This window comes from Simochromis diagramma, unplaced genomic scaffold, assembly GCF_900408965.1.
Source record: "Simochromis diagramma unplaced genomic scaffold, fSimDia1.1 OVJJ01000816.1, whole genome shotgun sequence".
Taxonomy (NCBI): domain Eukaryota; kingdom Metazoa; phylum Chordata; class Actinopteri; order Cichliformes; family Cichlidae; genus Simochromis; species Simochromis diagramma.
In genome coordinates, this window is record NW_024386908.1 from 8,609,281 (window position 1) to 8,631,222 (window position 21,942).

General features: G+C 39.1%; 1 protein-coding gene across 18 annotated transcripts in view; it reads right to left on the bottom strand.

Annotated features, from left to right (window-relative positions):
• LOC120735704 (ELKS/Rab6-interacting/CAST family member 1-like) overlaps positions 1-21,942 on the bottom strand; it is a 158,916-nt gene that overhangs the window by 13,827 nt on the left and 123,147 nt on the right. For 14 of the 18 annotated variants that reach the window (XM_040035275.1, XM_040035262.1, XM_040035266.1 and 11 more), the window contains 2 exons: positions 16,807-16,914; positions 8,246-8,431 (listed from right to left, as the gene is read on the bottom strand). In XM_040035275.1, the coding sequence (XP_039891209.1) occupies positions 8,246-8,431; positions 16,807-16,914 (294 nt within the window). Of the gene's footprint in view, positions 1-8,245; positions 8,432-16,449; positions 16,528-16,806; positions 16,915-21,942 lie in introns of those variants that run through there. The other 4 variants (XR_005696337.1, XR_005696336.1, XR_005696339.1 and 1 more) reach the window with 1 other exon arrangement.

A 21,942-nucleotide genomic window follows, 5' to 3' on the forward strand; every position in this document is an offset into this window, starting at 1 on the left:
CAAGCAATGTCAGTACATGCTGCACAGATTCAGCATTGCATTTCTGTACCACTAATTCCTCCTAACAAGCAAACCTTGGTTTGATCGCAGGAAGAGACATCAGTCCCTGTTGGTATCCAGCTTACAAACATGTGAAGCTACTTGCCCTTGTGAATAGGGGAGTCTCTGAAAGTAGATTCTTCTTTTTTTGATTTTGTATTGTTTTGCACAGTAGCAATCCTGAGAGTTAGCTATGTTGTTAACCATCAGTCAACATGATTTGTAATCCAAAAACAGGTTAGTCAGTCAATAATGTTGTTCCTCTTCCCTTAAGTGTTGCTGGAGTTCCTGCATTCTGAATTGTTTCATCCTCTCCATGCACCTTGGAAATAGGTGAAGTTGTGCCAGAAGTTTTTACTGTGATTTAATCCAAAAACAAACAATAAACAGCCAGAAACACACTGACCTGTGCATTCTGTTCATGGGTTAGAGAAAAAGTAAGGGTTAGTAAAAAAAAAAAAAGTAAGGGTCAAGTAGCAGGATCAATTGAGGCAATGCTAATGTAAAAAAAGAAAATACTCACAGATACTACTTATGTATGTAAAAAAAGGCAATGAATGACTGAATTTTTACGGATGCCTATAGGTAGCGAACAAAGTTATTTCTTCTTTGGTGATGTTGGTTGCTCGGGTATTAGGAAAACAAGACAGTCAAGCACTTGCGTCTTACTGACAAAACCTGCTGCAATACCATTCAGAATCACTAGAGGGCCAAGTTATCTAGCACAGCTTTAAAGTCATTTAAAAGGGCCAATTAATCCTAATTTGAGAGATAACACTGTCAGTTATATTTAGAACTACTAATTTCACTGCTCTTATCTCCACATAACAGCTACAGAGTCTTTAGTTTTCTCTTCTTTACAAAAGCGACACGTCTCGGGCTGCAGGAGCAGAATGGTACATCTCCATTGCAGTGGAAGTTTGTTAAAAAGCCATGAGTCACTTTAGTAGATTTAACAACTGTGAGGCTGTGGAAACCTCACAGATTACTTGTTGTATAACTTAAAAAACAAGCAAAGAGAAAGCTCATTTCTCTCTGACAAGCTTATTATTTGGAGATCACACTGTAACAACAAAGACATTTGAAGTGTGTAATTGTGCGGTGTTTTCTTTCATTACAATGAGTTGTAGAGTCGTAAATATGAGGACTCGGTTTTCGTGGTGTTTCTCTAGTTTGAGTTGGCTAAGAAACAGTCGCAGCCACTCACTGGGAGCCGTTTGAGTTTTAGCAGATAGAGTGTCATGGGCTGACAATTCAAGCAGGATTCATAAGAGCAGTGATAAAATGTCCAACTCGGCCAATAACACTTAATACTTTTTTTTTTTTACAGGACCTAACGTGCGCAAATGTCTTCAGCATGGGCTTAAAAAGACTCGTACACTTACACAATCTCATAGTTTTCAACAAATATACAACAAACTTGACCTTGACGGCTCTTTCAAATACTCGAACAGTTAGACAAACAGCCATAAACAAACACAGCCAAGAGATCCTTATACCTTCACTCTTATAGCCAGACGTAGGCCAGAGAGAGCGCGTGAGAGAAAGCCTTCCTGTGTGTGCACGCGCGAGTGTGTGGAAGAATATGACGCCAGTTCTCTTCAGTGCTTGTTAGAGACGTCATTGAGTCATAAAGGTTATTATTATGACTATGGCACAGAAAACAGCCCTTTTAGTAAAACCTCTCTATTGGAATCATTGTTACTTTTGTAGTTCAGCCGAGGTTAAAGAGAGAGATGGAAACAAACACATAGAAACAGAAGAGCAAAATAAATGTCTCCGGCAGATCCATCATCATTACTGAAACTGGCCTTTCGCTAAAAGCTCACTACTGTGCTTAGCTTAGCTGAAAGATGACACGTAAAAGGCTGACCTGGATAATGTTAAGTTTCATTAGTCTAACACTTTCACTGAGTAAATGTCAGAACAGTGGATACGAGAGAGGGCCTAGTCACTCAAATGTCAAATTCAAACGAATGGCCTCATTTGCAAAAGCTCTTCGGTTCAGTTCAGTTCAGTCATTTTGTTGTCCCTGCTGGGAAAATTGGTTTACTGACAGGTTCTGAAGAAATCGCCCACAAAAAGAACAATATAAAAGCACAAAAAAACAATGCACAACTGCCACAAAAAGACATAATCCTGCACTTAAAAGAAAGAAAAAACACTAAAATGTATTTTTTTTAAAACATAAAGTATTAAAAGTTAAGGTACAGATCTACTTCTACTGCTTTTACACCTCACAAAAACACAACTGAAGTAAAAAAAAGAGCAGCTGTGCTTTAAAAATGAACAGACAAAACTTAAAGTGTGTTATTTTTTAACCATTTTAAACATCACTTGCACATCTTAGGGAACAAACGCTATTTCATTTTATAACATGTATCAGTCCACGCTACTTCAACACATTTATATGCCCTATATATCTCCCGCTGTTCTGAGCTTCTTAATAAATTAGGTTATGGTGAAAAGTACGGGGTTTACGCCTCTTAAACTTTGAATTCAGGTGTTTTCACTCATTGCCACAAGTGTATAAAATCAAGCACCTAACCATGCTGTCTGCCTTTACAAAGATTTGTGAAAGATTAAGACTTACTCACTGAATTTGAGTGTGGTACTGTAATAAAATGCTTCTGTCACAATGAGACAGTTTTTGAAACTTCTTTCCTCCTAGATGTTCCACGATCAACTTTAAGTGGTATCATTGCAAAGTGGAAGTGTTTAGGAGCCACAGCAGCTCAGCCTCAAAGTGGATGACCATTTTCTCTGAATCCTGAGGCGCTAAGTGGGTAAAAGTCGCCGATGCTCTACTGACTGCATGACTGAGTCCCCCGTCATTAACATCAGCACATAAAGGCTGCACTGGGAGCTTCTTTCCATAGGGAAGCAGCTCCTGTAGGTGTAAAGAGACAAATACTTTTATCAAGTATTTACGTATTGAGAAGTATTTTTGTCCAGTAAGTTTCTGTCAGACAAGAGCTATTTGACACAAAATAAAAACTTGTGTCTCGAAGGTGAATTGAGATTTCAGACACGTTTGTCACTTCTCATCTTGAAATTGCATCATCACCAACAGCTACATGTCCATTAAATGCCAGCAACTGCAGTATTTATGACATGGACACAAGTTTCAGTCTTGCTGTGTATTATTTTTGGCCACCGTGTAATGAAACATTCACACAGACGCTGAAATAAATACAATAAATGTAGTCCACTATGTAGAAAACAGGGAGTGATTTTGACAAAGCCTTCATACTTGTCAAATCTGAAAAATGCAGTCGATTGATCAAAGCAGTGATGCCAGAGGATGACACACTGAAACGCACAAGATGCATCTAAAATCAGAACATTAAAAAACCCACAAAATGTCATATTTTGAAGTAAAAGAAGCCTCTTTCTACAACTCTCTCCTTCCACCAGACAAGCGTGAATATATACACTTGATTACCCACTTCATCCTTTCATCTCTGCTTACCTCATATGCTGACCTTATTGCTCTTTAGCTTTACCACTCACTGATCCTGCCTGAAAGACTTATGAATGTCTAAGTCTGCCACCACGGGTTGGATTTGGTAAAGTATGAAACTAAGCCCACGGAAAAGAATATGTTGTCTCCCCCAGCATTTCAGCTTTAGCATAAATTAATTAGCCAAAACAATTTTCTACATTGTAGTAACGGTCACTATAAAGCTTGATCACGAATCCCATGTTAAATTGTATCCACTGCTGTGTTCAAAGAGGATGCTTTTCTACACCGCTTAGACTGGAAGGAAGTAGAAACTCAAAAATCGAGTTTCTTAGAGAACCTAATTTGTGATTTACTTGATGAAATGGTCTCGTGACCTAAAAGTCAGAATCTCTGAGCACAAAAGCGATATAAGAAATGTTGATGAAAGCATTTTAATGCAGCTGGACATATTGGAGTTCCCATAAATTCCAAGGTATAGAAAGTATACAAACATTTACTACAAAGGGTTGCAGACTGGATTCAACCGCTACACACAGAAACCCCCTAAAAGCTTGAATCAAGAGCTATTGTGCAGCTGTTTTAGTGATTTGGTTTTTCTTGTGATATTTCATGTACGGGCTTTTCTTCAGATTGTTTATGTATTTTTTGATGTCTGATAACTTTAGTGGAAACACATTTTTCTGTTTACGTTTCCTATTCCAGTGGTTTTAATACTGTTGTGTTTGCTGGTTGTGTGTTGATACTATTTTTGTAGAACTGTAGGAGTGTATTATGATTACGATTGTTGGCACGCGTCTGCTACCTTTGGCACGTTTTTTCTGCCGGTGTTTTTCATTATGTTCTGATTGGTAATGGGATCTCACCTGGCTTTTATATGCTGTGATTGTTTGTCTTAAACCTCGCTGATGATTGCTGAAACACTTCCTTCGTTTTACCAATTTGTTTTTTTACAATTTTAAATTAAATATAGTGTTTATAGATTTATAAATCGTTGTGTTCTTTCCATATTTGTATTGTGCATTTTTGGGGGATAAGCGGCACAGCAGCGTGTTAGTAAAAGTTTTGAGTTTGTGCCGCATTACAGAAGCACACAGCAAGATAGACAAGCCTCCAATGGTCATTCATGATTGCTGTGCATTCATGTTAATCCATATGTGGGTGCCAGACATGTAGGTTTCCGCCTGTGAGATTTTGTCTGCATCTATGGGTTTTACATGCTATTTTAGTGTGAGCCTAATGGGTTTACAGAGTGCCAGGCATTTTAACAGAGCCAGGGAGAGGCTTGTAAAACACACACACTCACCACAAGACAGAGAAGAGAGGCTGGCACACTGGAACATGGTGGTCTGGAGGGAGTCTGTGTGCGCATTAAGAGGGTCAGCCAGGGTGATGCTGACACATGATGAAGGAAAACGAGAAACACGGGTCTGAATGAAAGACTGGCAGTGTGTGTGTGCGATTGTACATAGGCAGGGTTGGGGTCTTAAAAAAAAAAAACAACAATAAAAAAAAAAACACATGGCGCCAAGTGGTGCCTGAATATGGGTGGGTTTGCAGAAAAAGAGAGAAGAAGAAGAAGAAAGATTCAAACTGTGATGTTGTTAATGGAAACATCCCACTAAAAATAGTATAAAAAATAACTAATGAGTACAACTGCATTTCTAAAAAAAAAAAAAGTGGGACTCTGATTTATGAATCATTTGAACCCCATATTTATTTTAAAACAGCACAAACCAAATCTGCCAATCTGCTGTCAGTGCTAGGAGAAAGGTCGAAAGTCTGTGCATAATTTTATACCTATCCATTTAGCGGATGACCACTGTACAGAACATGTAACCCTCACATATAGACTAAAGTCCAGTGAACCCCAGCCCTGGACTCTGCTGTACTCAGTGTGGAAACACTTTCCTCAGTACACACCAGAGCATCAGTCATAACTTAAAGCTTCCAGTGACCAAACAGGGTTGGGAGTGGGTGTAATTGCTTATTCAACAGTTAGCCACACATCACTAAGGATGTCAAAGAAAGACAGGCTTTTAGGAATAAATACCCGTTGGGCTTGTCTACAGCATAAAAATAACTTAATTAACTTCTAAGGAAAGCAAGAGAACCGCAATTTAATCCAATATAAAATAAAAAAAATCTGTGGGGCTGCATGGAAAGCACAGCAGATATGAACTCTACCACACAACAGTTCACCACGCTGGACACACAGAGGAGAGTGAAACACTCAGGGCTTTTTCTCTATGAATTTAATGATGTGTCCAAGAGGCTCAAAGGAGAAGCACAGCAGTTATTGTCCATCCACAGTAAAACAGTCTTCCCACCTTTATGAGTAAAACACCCTCAAAGGAGCTCACAGTAACACTGTCACTCTTTAGCATTAAATACCACGTCCCTCTAACAGATCTGTACCTCACACATTAGTCACCATTAGTATTTTCTGAAAGAGTTGTAAACATGTTCGCGATAACAGCTGACCCACTTCTAAACACACTGATCTCCAGTGGTGGTGTACAGAGGACTCTGTCACTAGTCTATGCCACCTCTGAGTTAACATCTATAGGGCCCTTTAGCTCAGCTTTTCATGAACTCCAGCCTCACTTCCCAGTGCAGGAATTAAAAGACATTCATGTAAAGGCTTTATTGTTTTTTTATGGAAAAATCCAAACAGGTTAAAGGAGAGCTTATTAGTTACTAAATTAGTTCTGAAAAAAGTTAATATAGCTCCTCCACCTCTCCTTTAGCTTCGTTCTGGTTGGCTGATCCACATAAACAGAAGGTTTGAGCAGCAGGTGTGTGGGCCCTCTGTGCCAAACCAGAGCTGTGTGCCTGAGATGACTATATTAAGAATATCCGCTCTCTCTTTACCAACTACACATCCAGCAGCGTAAAACAGAGTGTTTATAGCAGAGTGAAGTCTAAATTGTGGCTCGCGTGGATTATGTGAAGATATACTGACCCCATTATTTGAAACTTTGGCCACATTGTTGAGCATCAACATATGTATGACAGAAAATAAGGGATAAGTACCAAAGTTCCACTTCAAGGGCAGTTACATCAGGTATTAAATTTCTTCTTCAGCTTTATGTTACATGACGATTGGTAACCTTACGTGTATATGTGATAGTCACCACATATACAGCTACTTTATAATAATGCAAGGATAAGTTTGACTACAGTAAAGACAGGCACAGCGATTTCTTTTGTAACTCTATTCTAGGAGTTCATTTTGCCCCTGCAGCAAAATAACAAAAATCAAAACATTGCACCCTGCCATGAAAATGGTTAATGCGAAAAAGGAAAAAAGTCATTTGTGGTGAATTGGGTAGGTTGGTCTATTAAGCTCTTTTTTCCTCTGTTGTAGATTTGACTTGGATGTGGCCGTGAGCACAGTTTGGTACAAATGTTTTCAATATTCTGAAAATGTTTTTATAAATATAAGTTAGGAATAAAATACTGCAGGCTACATTCAGCCTCGTTAGATAAGCTTTCACAGCTGCCCACATAATCAGTTTTAATAGAGTATGTTTTTCTTTTGAAAATGTAGATCTTCAGCCACTAGACCACAGAACAGTCTGCTTTTTTTTATGAAAGCAGGCTGATGGTGAAAAACGTCCACGAAAGGCCTCCAGACCATTTCTTTGTTCATTTAATGTACCTGTGATTAAATGAGAATTTAATTTTACATATCGAGAGTTTATTTAAATCGACACCACGCAGCAGTGTTTTTGAAACACTTTGTGCTTAACGGAGACATTTCCTCGCATTAAGACACAAAAAGGGCTTTCATACAGACTGTAGAAAACTAGTCCCGCTGTACCCCAACCACACACTCTGTCACGTAGCTCTGCGAGTGTGTCTAAAGTTACGTTCTTCAATGCATACCACATGTAGCGACCATGCATTGCCTGATACGTTTTCAATATGGAGAAAAAGACAGAGAGGGAGACAGGGGAAGCCGCAGAGGGCCACAATTTTTTAAATTTAATAATATACTGTTTATATTGAATATCTGAAAACACAGCTGGTTGCCATGATAATGCAGCAAAATCTAAGCAAGCAAGGTTGGCCAGTGGTTCTGTAACTTTCTCGAAGCCTCACCTTTTCTTTCGTTATCCTTGATTCCCTTCCCGTTGCTCTCCTCCCTCTCAAAGATGACAACTCTTTTGACAGTGAAATAAATATACTTCTCTACCCTCCTTACTCTGCACTGTATATGAACCAACCCTTTCCCTGCTGCCAAAAGCTTGAAACAGAGTTTACTCCCAGTAAAATAAAATGTCTGAAACGGTTTTTGTTCCGCAGCCAGGCGCTTGTCGTCAGGTGACCTGCTGGAGTAAATCTTTTCAATAATGTCAAAAGCAGCGCCAAAAACCTGCCAGGCAAGCCCAAGTGTGTGCCCCTACTCCTACATGCAAACACACACACACATCTGCACACTCACAGCAAGAACAAGCATGCAACCTCGTGCATGTCAACACATACAGCATGTAAAGGCAAGCACACAAACACACACAGTGGAGAGTTTTAAAGAATTGATAAATGAGGAGCGACTAAATATTATCGCTTTTTTTCCCTCCACGCTTCTCAAAAATAGAACACGCTCTCGCTCTTTTTTTCCCCCTTTTTCTTACACACACAAACACTTTTTTTGAACCGCAGGAATGACTGATGTCGTTGCATTTCATTTTTTCCTTCCTCTCATCTCTCACTCAGAACGCACACAGGAGTCCTCACCTGTTCCTGCGTCATGCTGTGCAGCTGCGTATGCCAGGAGGCGGAGTCAGAGCGGTGATAGGCGGGGGGCGGGGCAAAATCTTGCAATATGATTGGGTCTCGCTCCTGACACAGTGAGGTCAGGTGACTGATGTACAGCTTCAGCTTACTGCGATTCTGATTAAGATCCAGGAGAGGAGAAAGAATCTGAAGGAGGAAAACAGAAAATTTATTCTTTTATGTGTTTACTGTATGAAAAATAGCAAAACAAAAAACATGAACGATAATAATAACGATTTTGCAAGAATACTAGGCCAGATGGACATGCAGTGATGGGCAAATGTAAGATGAGTAAGACAAAGAAAATGAAGCAGAGGCACACTGAGAGAAAGCCAGAGAAAGCGCTTCTAATAATGAGGATCAGTGCACTGTTTTTAATTGCATACTGTCACAGCTGTAGCTGAGACTGAAAGAAGACCCTCATGGGCAGTTTTCAGCCGAGAAAACCATTTAAAGTAGTTCATTTAAAGAAAAACAATGTGCTCAGTTTCCACAAACACTGCACCTACAGCAGCTGATCCACTGTGAGCACCGAGGTTATTGTAGTTTATGGAAACAAAACTAAAAACTAAACATAAAAAAAAAATCCAATTAACTGAAATAATCTCATGAATTGAAAAAAGTAATCAAATCAAATAAAAATATCAGTGATATATGCATAGTTTAAGTATTTGTTAGCTTGGTAAAAGTCTTCTTACAGCTTGCCTGATGAGGCACTGATGGATGTGTAATTGAGACTGCTTTCAAAAAGTTAATGCACACACATTCCCCTGATGATGCGGTGCTTCTTTCAGCAGTTTCTAGTAAAGTACAGCTTAACAATTTGCACATATAAGACACAATCCCCCAGCAGAGAATCTATAATACGCTTAAAACATGTTCAGCATAGTTACCATGGTGATTTAGCCAGGTAAAAAAAGAGAGCTGCTCTTTTCTGACAAGAGTTTTAAGGGTTTTTTTGAGCCTGGCACAAAAACACAAAAAAGCCTGGCTACGTTGAACTTGATTTATAGCACACCTCTTCTCAAATCACTTCCCTACAAATCAGTTGTTTTTATTTTTTGTAGCTGTTTTTCACAAAACTGAAATTTTAACACCGGAAATTTGTTTTTACAGGGTCAAAAAACAAACAGATTTCATAGAATAGACTAGAATAGCCCTTTATTGTCACTGTACATGTACAACTGTGCCGGAATAAAATATAAATAGTAGACAGGAGGAATAAATAGCAAACAGGAGAAATATATACCAAAACTCAAAGGCACACAAGTTGCAAAGTGCTTGGAAGTAGTAGGAGTTCAAATAAATTGCAAACAAGAAAATATAATTTAATATAATATAATTGAAAATATGATTTCAGACACCACAGACTGTATGTTTAGGGCAAAGTTTACCTCTGTGTAAAGTAAAATTAGTTTTGGCTAATTCAGACATTTAGATTAATGAAAGACGAATTAATTATTGGAAAAATAGACAGAGGAAAGAGGTGAACATATATATAAAAACATATTTTGTTGGTAGACTGTCATGCTCACGAGTAAACAGAATACTGGAAGAACATATTAATCCCCACCAATCCACAGGTAATGGCTATTATGAACTCAGAAGTAGAAAGCCGATTCTCTTTAAAAAGCATCATTTCTTGTTGAACGTCTGACTATATAAGTGCAGATGAGCAAAACAGATACATGCATTCTGGGCGCATGACATGAGACCTCCCAGGGCACACACACAGAGATAAGGCATGCTGACACACACTGTTCTCCTTGGGGAATACTAGGATTTAAGTGCAGAGGAAGCATTTTAAGAGGGCTGTTAGTGTGTGTGTGGGTAAAGTATATTTAATCCCAGCAGCGTCTGTCCACACTCTGCGAGCTGTGCTCATCGTCACTCAGCATACCCACACACAAACACAACCCATGTGTTTCATTGACAGGATCCTCAGCGCAGTAACATCTTTCTCTCTAAACTCTTCCTCCACTTTTTAACCTCGTCACGTCTTCACTTCTTACACACAAGAACTACAAATATCGATGTGAATTTGCCTCAGGTTTGGGGTTTGATTATATACATATTCATTTTACACAGAATGTTATTTGGTGAAGTCGGTGAATATCAATAAATGAATGATGATATGACATCATCAGATAAATATAGCAGGAAAAATAATAATGGTTTTTGTGTTGCCAAACACTTCATCTACATTTTTTTTTATATTTTTTCTCAATTTGATCTTGTGTCACTTAATTTTTATTTTGCATATTATTTATTTTTATTTTTCTCTGCTTGTATGTGTGTGTGTGTCTATCCCAGATACTCAAAGTCCTTAAAACAACTGGCAACACGGTGTCAGCCATCACTGGCTAGGGTGAAACTGGTCACAAAGAGGTACATGGTGCTACGCCAAAAACCTCCTTGTGCCTGCTTGGGTCACTTGTGAATTGTTGAAGTCGACCTTAGTTTTCATGGACGATGCCCACCTATCTCCAAACGCTCCCCAACTAGTTGTTGAGCGATAATGAAAGTTGAAAATGTGTGACACAAACTGAATGCAGAGACCATTCATCTTTAAAATAAAAGTTGTGCCTTTTGAAACACGTTGGCAGCAGCAGCAGGAATGCACAACTTTACTGAGGCCTTAATTGTAATGGTACAGCGAGAGTCATTGCAGTGTAATCTTGTTCTGGTTTCTTCATTTTCTTTTGCCGTTGCTTTACTGTTTGTAGATTCCCCAGGCAGCAAGCTGTAAGGAAAACCTGTATTTTCTCTGCAACATGCAGGCTTAGTCAAGTCTAGACTTTACTTGTGCTCCATGTCTCTGTGTCTTGTTCCATTTTTTATTGCTGAAAAGTTGTCCATCACCCTACACTTGAGTATACTCAAACTGCTATACCCCCACCCATTTAAAGCTTCATCTTGTACCAGGCAGTACATCTGCTACATTGTCCATTTGGTTATATCTCCCAGTAGTAGTCAACATTATTGTCTGAGTTAAGATTATCTTGGTTTTGATTGTAGAATTGATAATCTGTTTCCTTTCCCGCCTTTTGTTGTTCACCTCCAAGGTTGCTTTAACCCCTGCCCTGTTTAGTCCGTTGACTCTGGTTTGTTTTTCCTCTTGGTGCAATTCATCTGTGCAGATATGAACATGATAATCGCACTAGGGCCAAAACCAAATCAACTGCACCAAGACCCTTTGGAGGAGGCCTGGTTCCAAATGAACTCCAGAGTAGTTTGTTTATGGTGAGAATGTGCCCTTGATCTGACCCAGCTATTGGGTCTAAATTGTAAGTTTGTGCCAAATGCACATTCTGGGTTGTAGCAGAGTACAATAAATGTACAGAGAATACAAACTTTGAAAATTATTAGGAATAAATTCTCCATTTTTTTCCAGCTTGAGCTACCGAGCCTCTTTGCGTCAGCATTGGAGTACAGCTTTAAGCAGTCGCTTACCTGTTGCCTACTTGTCCTAGTCACTTTTAGCATGTTTTCTAACTATAAAATACTTACTTGGTTATCACTTAAACACTGACAAAAACATAATTTAATTGCTCTGGCATTTGAGAATCCTTTCGAGGTTAAGTTCATCAAAAGTAGATTGGATGGAGGGATTTTGTGAAAAAAATTTGTACTCCATTCTTTAGTGGCATTGACGCAACAATGAAAAGTGACAGTACATCAGAGGAGCTGTCACTTGTGATTTTGAGTCTTCCCAGATTTGCTGCACAAACAACTGACAGAAAAAGTCTCAGCAATTTTGTGTTTTTCCAGTGAATCGCCAATACTCACCAGCAGCTAAACCTAACCCTAACACACACAAACACATAAAATATACACTTTTAAATGTGTGGTAGCACAAGTCAGCGCAACACACTCATACACACGCAGACACAAATAGGTTCCGACACAGAAAAACATACATACACACACTCACACTCATTCATGGTGGTTATCAGCTTTGTAAATGGCTCCAGTTACAGTATTTTCCAGGGAGGACCTGCCAGTAGGTTACAGTCCATTACAAAATACATTACTGAACATTTCCCTCTGGAGGAGAAAGGGAGGTAGACCGAGAAGGAAAGAGAGGGAACGACAACATTTGGAGTTAAAAGGCTGAAGAGATTCTACACATTCGGCATTTCAAGCCCTCTTTCTTTGGCTCTGAGTTATATTTGCTGATGGCAGATGTGCAGTGAGGCCGTTATCTCTCCCAGACTAATGTGTAATATGGCAATATCTGAAGAAAATTCTCCAAATTTGGCTTTACTGCTCTACAAACATACTTAACATATTTGTAACAGCTGTCCTCTCACACTTTGTAATTCATACTATTCTGTCAGAAAGCTTAAAAAAAAAATCACTGTCCACACTTTCCAGACCTGCAGTGGAGCTCTGCGGATCAAATACAAGACGAATGAGAAACAGACACGAAGAATGGAAGGAATGACGGCGATATGAGGAAGACATTAGGAGAGAAATAACACGAGTTGTTTCCTTTTCTTTAAGTTCTATTATAAGAAAAATGGCGGAGGAATTATGGGATAAAATACGAACAGAAACACAGACCACTGAATGTATTCGCAAGACTTTCATTAAGGTATACGGCAAATATGTGTCTACATGTTTTTCTTGTATTACACAGCCTCCAATAGCCAACATATGCAGTGTGTGTGTGTGTGTGTGTGTGTGTGTGTGGTTAATGGGTCCGCAGTGCTTCTCAGTATCTTACTGTAGTATGAAACAATCCCAAAGGAGAAATAACTTTATACAGCACTGTGAGTCAGTGTGTGTGTGTTTGTGCTTCTTTATTAGACTCCCCTGCCTGCCTACCAGATTCTTACTGTTCTATGAAAGAACTCCATAGAGAGACATTCAGCTAGCCTCACTGATGGGATGCATTAAAAAAAAAACCTCTATGGCCACATTATATGGTGAAATCAAGACTTTTCTTCCTCCGCAGAACCCTCTGAGACAAATACACACCAGCAAAAATGCACATATTTGTCCAGCATCAGCATCAGTAGTGGGTGTAGGCTTTCACTGCTCTGTAAGTGCTATCTCAGTGACCCAACCGATGAAGTCTTGGCTAGTAGATGATCTCTTAAACTGCCAAGCAAATGTATCATCCGGTTGTAAAACTGCTCGTCAGTTTGTTGCAGAGCTAAGACAGAGAGACCGACAACCATTCACTCCTACATGTCTTTGGACTGTAGGGGGAAGCCAGAGTACCCAGACAGAACCCATGCAGACAGGGGGGAATATGCAAACACTATACAAGAGGCTGCACAGCATTAGTGTTTGCCTCACATTAAGGTTCTGGGTTTGAATCCGCTGGTCGTCCGCGGGTGTTCAATGTGGAGCTTGGATCTTCTCTATTCATACTCTGGCTTTCACCAACAGTCTAAAGGCAGGCTTGTTAGGTTATGTGGTCTCTATCTCTGCCTTAGCCCTGTGATAGACTGGCAACCTGTACAGGTTGGGGATAGGCTTCAGCCCCCTTATGACCCCAAATCAGATAAGTTGTTAAGAAAATGGATTATACTGGGTGTGGTAGATGAGTCACTTCGAGCATGAGCCCATCTAGTATACATTATGACTATGTTCTTCATTGTAACTTGGCAGTCCCCAACCTTTTTTGCACTACGGATTGTTTATTTCCAACAATATTTTCACGGACCGGCCTCTAAGGTGTCGTGGATAAATACAACAAAATAAAACCAGCACCAGTACCAGAAAAAAAATAAGATTTATTCATAACACACGGGAAAAGACCCAGGGAACCCGAGTTAATGCTAAAAACCAATAAAAACCCTGAAAACCATAAATTTCACACCCGAACCTCAACTCTCGTGGCCCGGTACCAAACGACCCAGTCCGTGGCCCAGTGGTTGGGGACCGCTGTTGTAACTGGATTAATTTGAGGGTTTTGGGCTTGTGAGATGGGGAAAAAAATGGCAAGATGTGTGAAAAACTGTTTTGTTTCACAAGCTTCATTAAAATATTGGTGGCTTAATTGATAAGGGAAACAAGAGCACTCACAGAGCACAAGTCTCCCCGAAGCGCGTGACCATAACCCGAGTTTCACCAAAATGAAATCATCTCGGGCTGTTATGGTATCTACCATCACACAAAATCTGAACATGATGTCTTTAAAACTATGGATGCTAGATTTCTAACCAACAGCCAAACAAGCTGAACCAATTACATGTTTAGACTGTATTGTCAAACTGTTTAATCCAGCGGCCCCCAACCCCCAGTCATTTGGTACCGGGCCGCGAGAGTGAGACTCGGGTGTGAAATGTATGGTTTTTATCGGTTTTTAGCGTTATTTTGTTATCGTTTTTTTTCATTAACTTGGTTTTCCTGGGTCTTTTCATATGTGTTATGAATAAATCTTCTTTTTTTCGGTACCGGTACTAGTTTTATTTTGTTGTATTTATCCGCGACACCTTAAAGGCCGGTCCGTGAAAATATTGTCGGGCACAAACCGGTCCGTGGCGCAAAAAAGGTTGGGGACCGCTGGTTTAATCCACCTTACAAAAAAACATCTCAGGAATAAGTAATGTAAATGTAATATCACTTTCACTTCCAAAGAAATGGTGACAGATTTTAAAACACATTAAAAAACTCTGAAAAAGACACTTGCTAATTTATAAAATGTACATTTTCTACTATTTTTTGTGTAGTTATGCATCTAATAAATCTGAAAACTATTTGAAAAAGCAAAATACCATGAAGTGGCCTTGACAATGCCTGATGTGTCTTAAGAGTGCTCCCCTGTGTTTCTGTGCAGCAGCAGTTGTCTCTGAAGCATTTCATTGTCCAGCTGCAGCACAAAATCCCCTCACAGAATACACACAATCACTCACTGTGCGGATGAAATGTGCTATGGCAAATTACCAATCTTACACACCAAGAGAGTGTGTTTTCATGTGGCTATGTAAATACAGAGATGTGGAAACAGAAAGAAAAGGAGATAGAGTATAAGCTGTGTGTGTGCTGCCTCTCTCAGCAGGGAGGTGCTACTGCTAATTAATAACCAGGGTCAAACTTAGATCCAATGGTGAACCTTTGGGCTTTTAGCATCCCAATGGGAAATCCATCTGGAGCAGCTGAGCTGCACTAAAAGCAGCATGTGCAGCTCATATGTGGTGCCGTCTCTGCACTGTGGTCTTAGTAGATCCAACCGTTTGGATGCCTTTTAATAACCACTAAACTTAGAAGAGCCTTTTAACCATTAATTGCTTAAAATGTGTAAAAATTTCCAATTCACTTGTTTCAAGAGTTTAATGGGAACAAGTGACTTTGCCAGTTTGGCGTTGAAACCTGAACACTTGCACTACTCAATGCTCAGGTTTCTTTCTTTTTTCTTAAGAAAGACTGCTCTACATTAGACGTATTGTGGTTGGGTGTCTTTTGTTCTTTCTTGAGTTGAATCTTGTTACGCATCTACAATTAATGACCTTTGGGCTTTTGAAATACTGGAAAGCCCCCATTGTATGATTAAAAAAACAACACAGGAGCAAGGTCAAAGGAAAAACCTTCTTTTCATCATTTCTGACAGAAGAAATATACTTTTTACATAGCAGTTTAGCAAAGGTGCACATTTCCAACACTACATCACACATTTCAGTTGATTTGAATAAGAATATGGTCTCAGTTGGCATATGATTGACACATGAAGCTTACAATATCAAACCAAAGGCAAGACCCAAGTAGACTTGAGGAACAAGGGAATCATCCAAAAGATTAATGAAGGTTGAAATAATGAAATCATGGGTATAAAAATGCACAGGGAAAAAAATAAATCATAAAAAAAGAGTTCAGAGAATGCCAACTGGAAGAAATCCTTATCATGAGAGGATGAAATTATATTTAAGGATGAGAAATTGAACAAATGAAGCACAATTCAAGATTTGATGGCTGAAGGGAAAAAGGAAAGGAAAGATGAATCACAGAATAAAAGATGCATTTCAAGATTGGATTTCAATGTTAGAAAGAATGGAGGAAAACTGAATAAATAAAAAACGATATGAGGCCACAAATAAAGTGAAATGACAGACAATGATGCCAGAATGAGATCACAAAGTCACGGATGAAACTAAAGAAAAGGAAGACGAATGACACGATGGCCATGATCAAATCCAGACAGAGAAGACGCTCACCCTTCTGTACACAATGATGGACTGAGGGTGAGGAAGAAGGCATGTGATTGGCTAGGCCCAAATGCCCTCCTCATCGTCCTATCGGTTAGTTCAGTCCAGCCGCAGCGTGAGTTCAGAAACAGGAAGTTAGTTTAGCAAAAAAGGGAAACTTAACAGAGATATAGAGAGTGCAGAACAAGTAATAGTGCTAAAAAATGGTTAACTTTAATTAGTAAATTTGAAGATAAATAAGCTAACATCCAATAGCCCAGAAATGGCAATATGACTTGCTGGAAAGTCTTTCATTCAAATATTATTAAAGAAAATAAAGATTTCACTGGTTTGGCCAATGCACACCGTCCGGGGCAGTTATCTTACCTGGTCTGGGGAGGGTTTGTGATTGTTGGGCTGCTCTGAGTTTGGGGATGAAACCTTCAAATGATCATCCTCATAGTTGTCCGCCATCAGCTTCATCCTGTTCTGCGTCTGCAGAGACAAAAATAATATATCTCATTAGAAACACGTTTTTGTTTTTAGGTGGAATTTAGCACGATCATCATTATGACATTCGTGTTTTAGACGGAGCATAAACCAGTGTGTGTACGTGTGCGCGTGAAGTTAATTTGGAGAGGAGCAGATTTTTGAGTGAGTGCCATGAGCTTTGCCTGAAAAAGTGTGCATATGTGTGTGTTTTTGTGCGCAAGAGGAAAACAGTAACAGAGGGCTTCCCAACTGTCCATTTGTATTTGAGTTTCAAGAACTGGGTTGGTTCATCTTGCACATTTCAGACTGCAAACACACACAATCATCATGCAACCTGTTGTGTAGCTTGTTAACCGGCGCAGAAAAATAACAGGCTTGTTAAGTTGCCACTTGAGGGGAGATCCATAAAGACTTAGACAAATATTAGACTGTACACATACAAAGGCTTCATCTCCTCCTCCTCCGTATCTTGCTCTTTCTTTCCTCCATTCTCATTTCTCCTGTCTTTTCTCTGCAACCATCTTTTTGCTCCTCGGATTACTGTCACATTCCCCCCCACACTTTTCGTCTTCTCTCCTCGTCTTGCTGCTCCATCTGTTTCACATGTTATAGTTATACTTCAGGTTTTACAGTAGGCCTGCAAAGTGTGAGGGGTGAGAGATGAAAAGCAAGAGATGGAGTCAGTATAAATCTGTAAGTCTTGTATACTCTAAATCCCCTTAGCCTCACACTGAGCCCTGCAAGGAACAGGAGCTTAAGCAGGACAGACTGAGGTTTTGTGTGTGTGTGTGTGTGTGTGTGTGTGTGTGTGTGTGTGTGTGTGTGTGTGTGTGTGTGTGTGTGTGTGTGTGTGTGTGTATGTATATATATATATGTGTGTGTGTGTGTGTGTGTGTGTGTGTATGTATATATATATATATATATGTGTGTGTGTGTTTGACAAAAAGTAAAAAAAATTTTTTTTATATGCATTTGTTTGAAAGCTAAATGAAAGACTGCACTTTTAGGAGTGTGCATGTGAGCAAAACGATCACGCGTCTGACAGTGTGTTACACTTGGTGAGTATCTGGACCTGCACAAACGAGCCCATGCCGCACTTAAAAACACCTATAAAGCAAACTCGCAGAGCAGACAGTTTATCTGCACACCACACAAGTTTGAAGATAAACACGCGCAGAGCTGTAAAGTCACCTTTATTAGTATCTGACCGCAACTTCCACCTGCCCTCCCCCGCAACCGTCCTTACACAGATTTTTTTTTTTTTGATGCTGTTGTTGTAACATATGGAAAGTTCATATGCACCAGACACTGGCTTGGGAAACACAAATTTAATGAAATTAAAAGAGCAAGTAAGACTTGGTCCAGACTGTACAATACACACACACGTGATAGTTGCCTGCAAAAATATATAAATACATATATCACTGCCACTTCACTTTATGTACATATGTAAAATTGTGTATTTTTTTATTTGTACACTATTGTTTTTCTCTTTTATTTATTCCAATTATTATCTCTAATTCACTTTTTCTTGCTGACCCTTGTGTTGCTGTAACGTGTGAATTTCCCCAGTGTGGGATTAATAAAGCCGGTGTCTTTGTTTGTTTCTATGTTCTTCTGAATGAAACCTTGTATAGGTTCAAAAGTGCTGTCGATTCACAACCTAAAAGCAAACACTCCCAATGTGGGGCTCGAACACACGACCCTGAGATTACGAGCCTCATGCTCTACTGACTGAGCTAGCTGGGCTATAAAGCGCTGCTCAACATTGCAGGAAGATTCCTTTTATAGATCATATGCTTTATTTAAACCATGAGGTTTAAATAAAGACCTTCTTCATTTTCAACACAGCTGTAACTGCGCAATTATCTCAAACATGGGCTTGACATAGCAGCAACACCCTGGAGCCTACCAACGGAGCTTGTTGGCCATCTTAGGTAAGCATCTCTTTAGTGGACTGTGTCACACTGAAAGATGGAGGAAGAGGTCTCGTGTGTGGAGTCTTACGGTTAATTTCTAGAAATATGCCTACATGACTTATGCCAGGAGTTTGCCTCAAAGATGAAAATAGATAATAATAACCCAAAACCCCAGGTTCATATGGAACACGTGACATAAAGCTGAACAGACAGATGTGCCTCTGTCCTTAGGAAAGTTTATTTCATAAAGGTTAAGAGATCGTAAGTAAACATACATTAAAAACATTTGCTCCAACACTTGCAAAAAAGGCTCTGGGATCTGGAAAGCAAGAAACAAAAAGGAGGAAAGACAGTTAAGAAGAGGATAAGCTGTGTCAAGAGGGTGCCTGATTTCTGATCTCTTTAGTATCTTCTGTCCTACCTTTCTGTAAAAACACTTTATCTGTGTCCTGTCCTCTTTCTCCTCATCCTAGAGCTTTCTGTATCAAAATAATCCCCAGTTCCTCCCACTCTTCCTGTCTTCATCGCTCACCTCTGTCATACATAATACTTTTGAAGATTAAGTCTTTTTACCCAAATACCTAACGCACTCCTTTCTGTAGTTATCGAAGCTCACTTTGCACTGATTTTAAGTGTCTTCTTCCCATCTATATCTGTGGCCAATTCCAGCTTCTGTTTGTTTCCTTCCTTCTGCTTGCAACGTGTCCTCTTTCTCTCTTCTTGTTTTCATGTCTAGTCCACTATTTCGAGTTCATTTTGTTTATTTATTTATTGTTTATTTATTGTTTATTTCTTGAAGAGCCACTTGAGGCTGGCTCCAAAAGCAAGTCAATCCCAATAGATTGACTTTGGTACCTTAAATACTGATATTAAATGCTGCAGAAATAAACATGTTTACAGGTTGCTACAAAATGAATTTGGTCTTTTAAGATAAGCAAAAGTCTTTGTTCTTTTTTAATCGCAATTTAAGGCATGAAGTGGATCACCTGAGCATATTTGTGCCTTTTGGCACATTATTAATGCAATAATATGACAAATAGTATGAGTTACAGTGTGGTTAATTGTACAAACAGCCCCATCCTATTACATTCGTACCTTACTTATTTACATCGATACTCATAAGCAAGTCTTCATGTCTATGTGAAGCAGCTTTCTAATTAATCTAAAAGTGCAGTGTTCTGCCGTCTCGTCCAATTGTGGTAATTTTGTTTCTAAAAGCTTTTAAAAATGACTATGGCCAAAATGCTAAAAAGAAGATTTTTATTAGTCTTTAGTAAAAATCTGTCTTTAAATGATGGAAAATCTAGAGAGCAACATGCAAGAGGAAAAAAAAAATCCTAAAAATGAAGTTGATGCAAATCGGTGAGGTGGAAAGACAAAGAAGAAAGTATGGCTGAAGAAGTGTCCTCATTTTCCACTTTGGCCTTTCTTTACATTTCTCCTCTTTCGCTAACTGTCAGGAATGCTGACTTCAGCTCATTTGTTCTTGTGCCAACTCTCTTTCTCACTTAATCTAATCATCACACCATTATTTCACTCCTCCTCCCTCAAGCTTCTCTACGTCTTCTTCCCTCCCCTCCGCTTCTCCCCCACACATCCTTCATACAGCTCGGCTGTAACTCGCTAACAATCGAAAGAATGAGAAACAAATGAAAACGAGGTGAAGTGAGGGGGTGGGGGGGCTGCTGAGCCACGCTTGGAAGAAAATTATTTCATTACGATAACGCTCTGGGGAACATTACATGAGATTATTGTTTCGCCTTTCTCTCCGGTGGCAATAGAAGCGCCTTTGTAGATATCTGTGCAATTATCAACAATGAAAAGTTGCTGAGTCATGGTTTGACAAGAACTATTTCATCATGATAAGAAATTAGATTACTCTTAACCCATTTTATATCAAGAAAAGAAAATTGTTAATAAGTGGAAAAATACAAATGATAATGAATCGTGTTTGAGCTGAGCGCTGTGGAGATTATTTCATTGCAGTAAGTCTCGGCGGTGTTATAAATTTGATTAGATCCACATTTTTTCACTTGCCAGTAACACGGGAGGTCATCATAACCACAAACAAGAAGTGATGAAGAGTTTAGTGGGAAAACAAAGCATGAACACTATGAACTGTGATTCAGAAAAGAAGAACAGGGGCGTTATAGTATTAAAGATGTTTTTAGTTCACAAATAAAATGGAGATAATTTAATTTGCAAAACCAAAATAGGAAATCTAGAATGTCAGGACATATGTTCTAAGAATGCAAATATTTGTTGTGTAAAAAATAATTTATGTAAAGATTTAAAGATTAAAGATTTATTTAAATATGTTTTGACCCTTTATGGACCACATTATGGATGCGGACAGATCTCATTCAGGTCTGCTGGAAATACAATATCATCACACGAAGAGCCAAAAGTCTTAAAAATGTCCATATTACAGCCATAGAGGTTTGGACCGAGGATCATAGCCACACATACATCCCTGACCTGTAACTGTTAAACATGTGTCTGCTAAAGGAGAGATCCTGCTAATTCCTCACCTCCACCCTCTTCTTTCTATTGTACCATTTCATAAAATATTACAAATATTATTTTTTCTTTGCTTTTGAAATTGAGTGCGTGGCACAGATGGAGTTCACAGAGAAACCAAGTACACTGCAAGATAATATGACAGTGACTTGTCAAGGTAGCCACACCAACTGCTTTTTCCTCAATTTGTTACAAGCTGGACCATAATTTACAAAATGAACACTATGGTGTGTTGGATAAGACCTCAAACTAGCAACTAAAGCCATAAATGATAAATGGACTGATTCTTATACAACACCTTTCTACTCCAGCACCCAAAGCATTTTATACTACATGTCTCATTCACACAAGCACTTTTTTCTTGTGTACTTCCTTTTCCTGTACTGTGGGATTCTGTATCTTGCCCAAGGATACTTTGGGACATGGACTGGAGCAATCATGGATCAAATCAACAACCTTGCAATTACCAGATGACCTGATTTACCTTCTGACCCACAGCCATCCCAGATAAAAAAAAAAAAAAGGATGCTAGAAAAATGCCTATGGAGGTCAAAAATGAGGTGAGAAGCATGGTAACTTTTTACTTTTACAT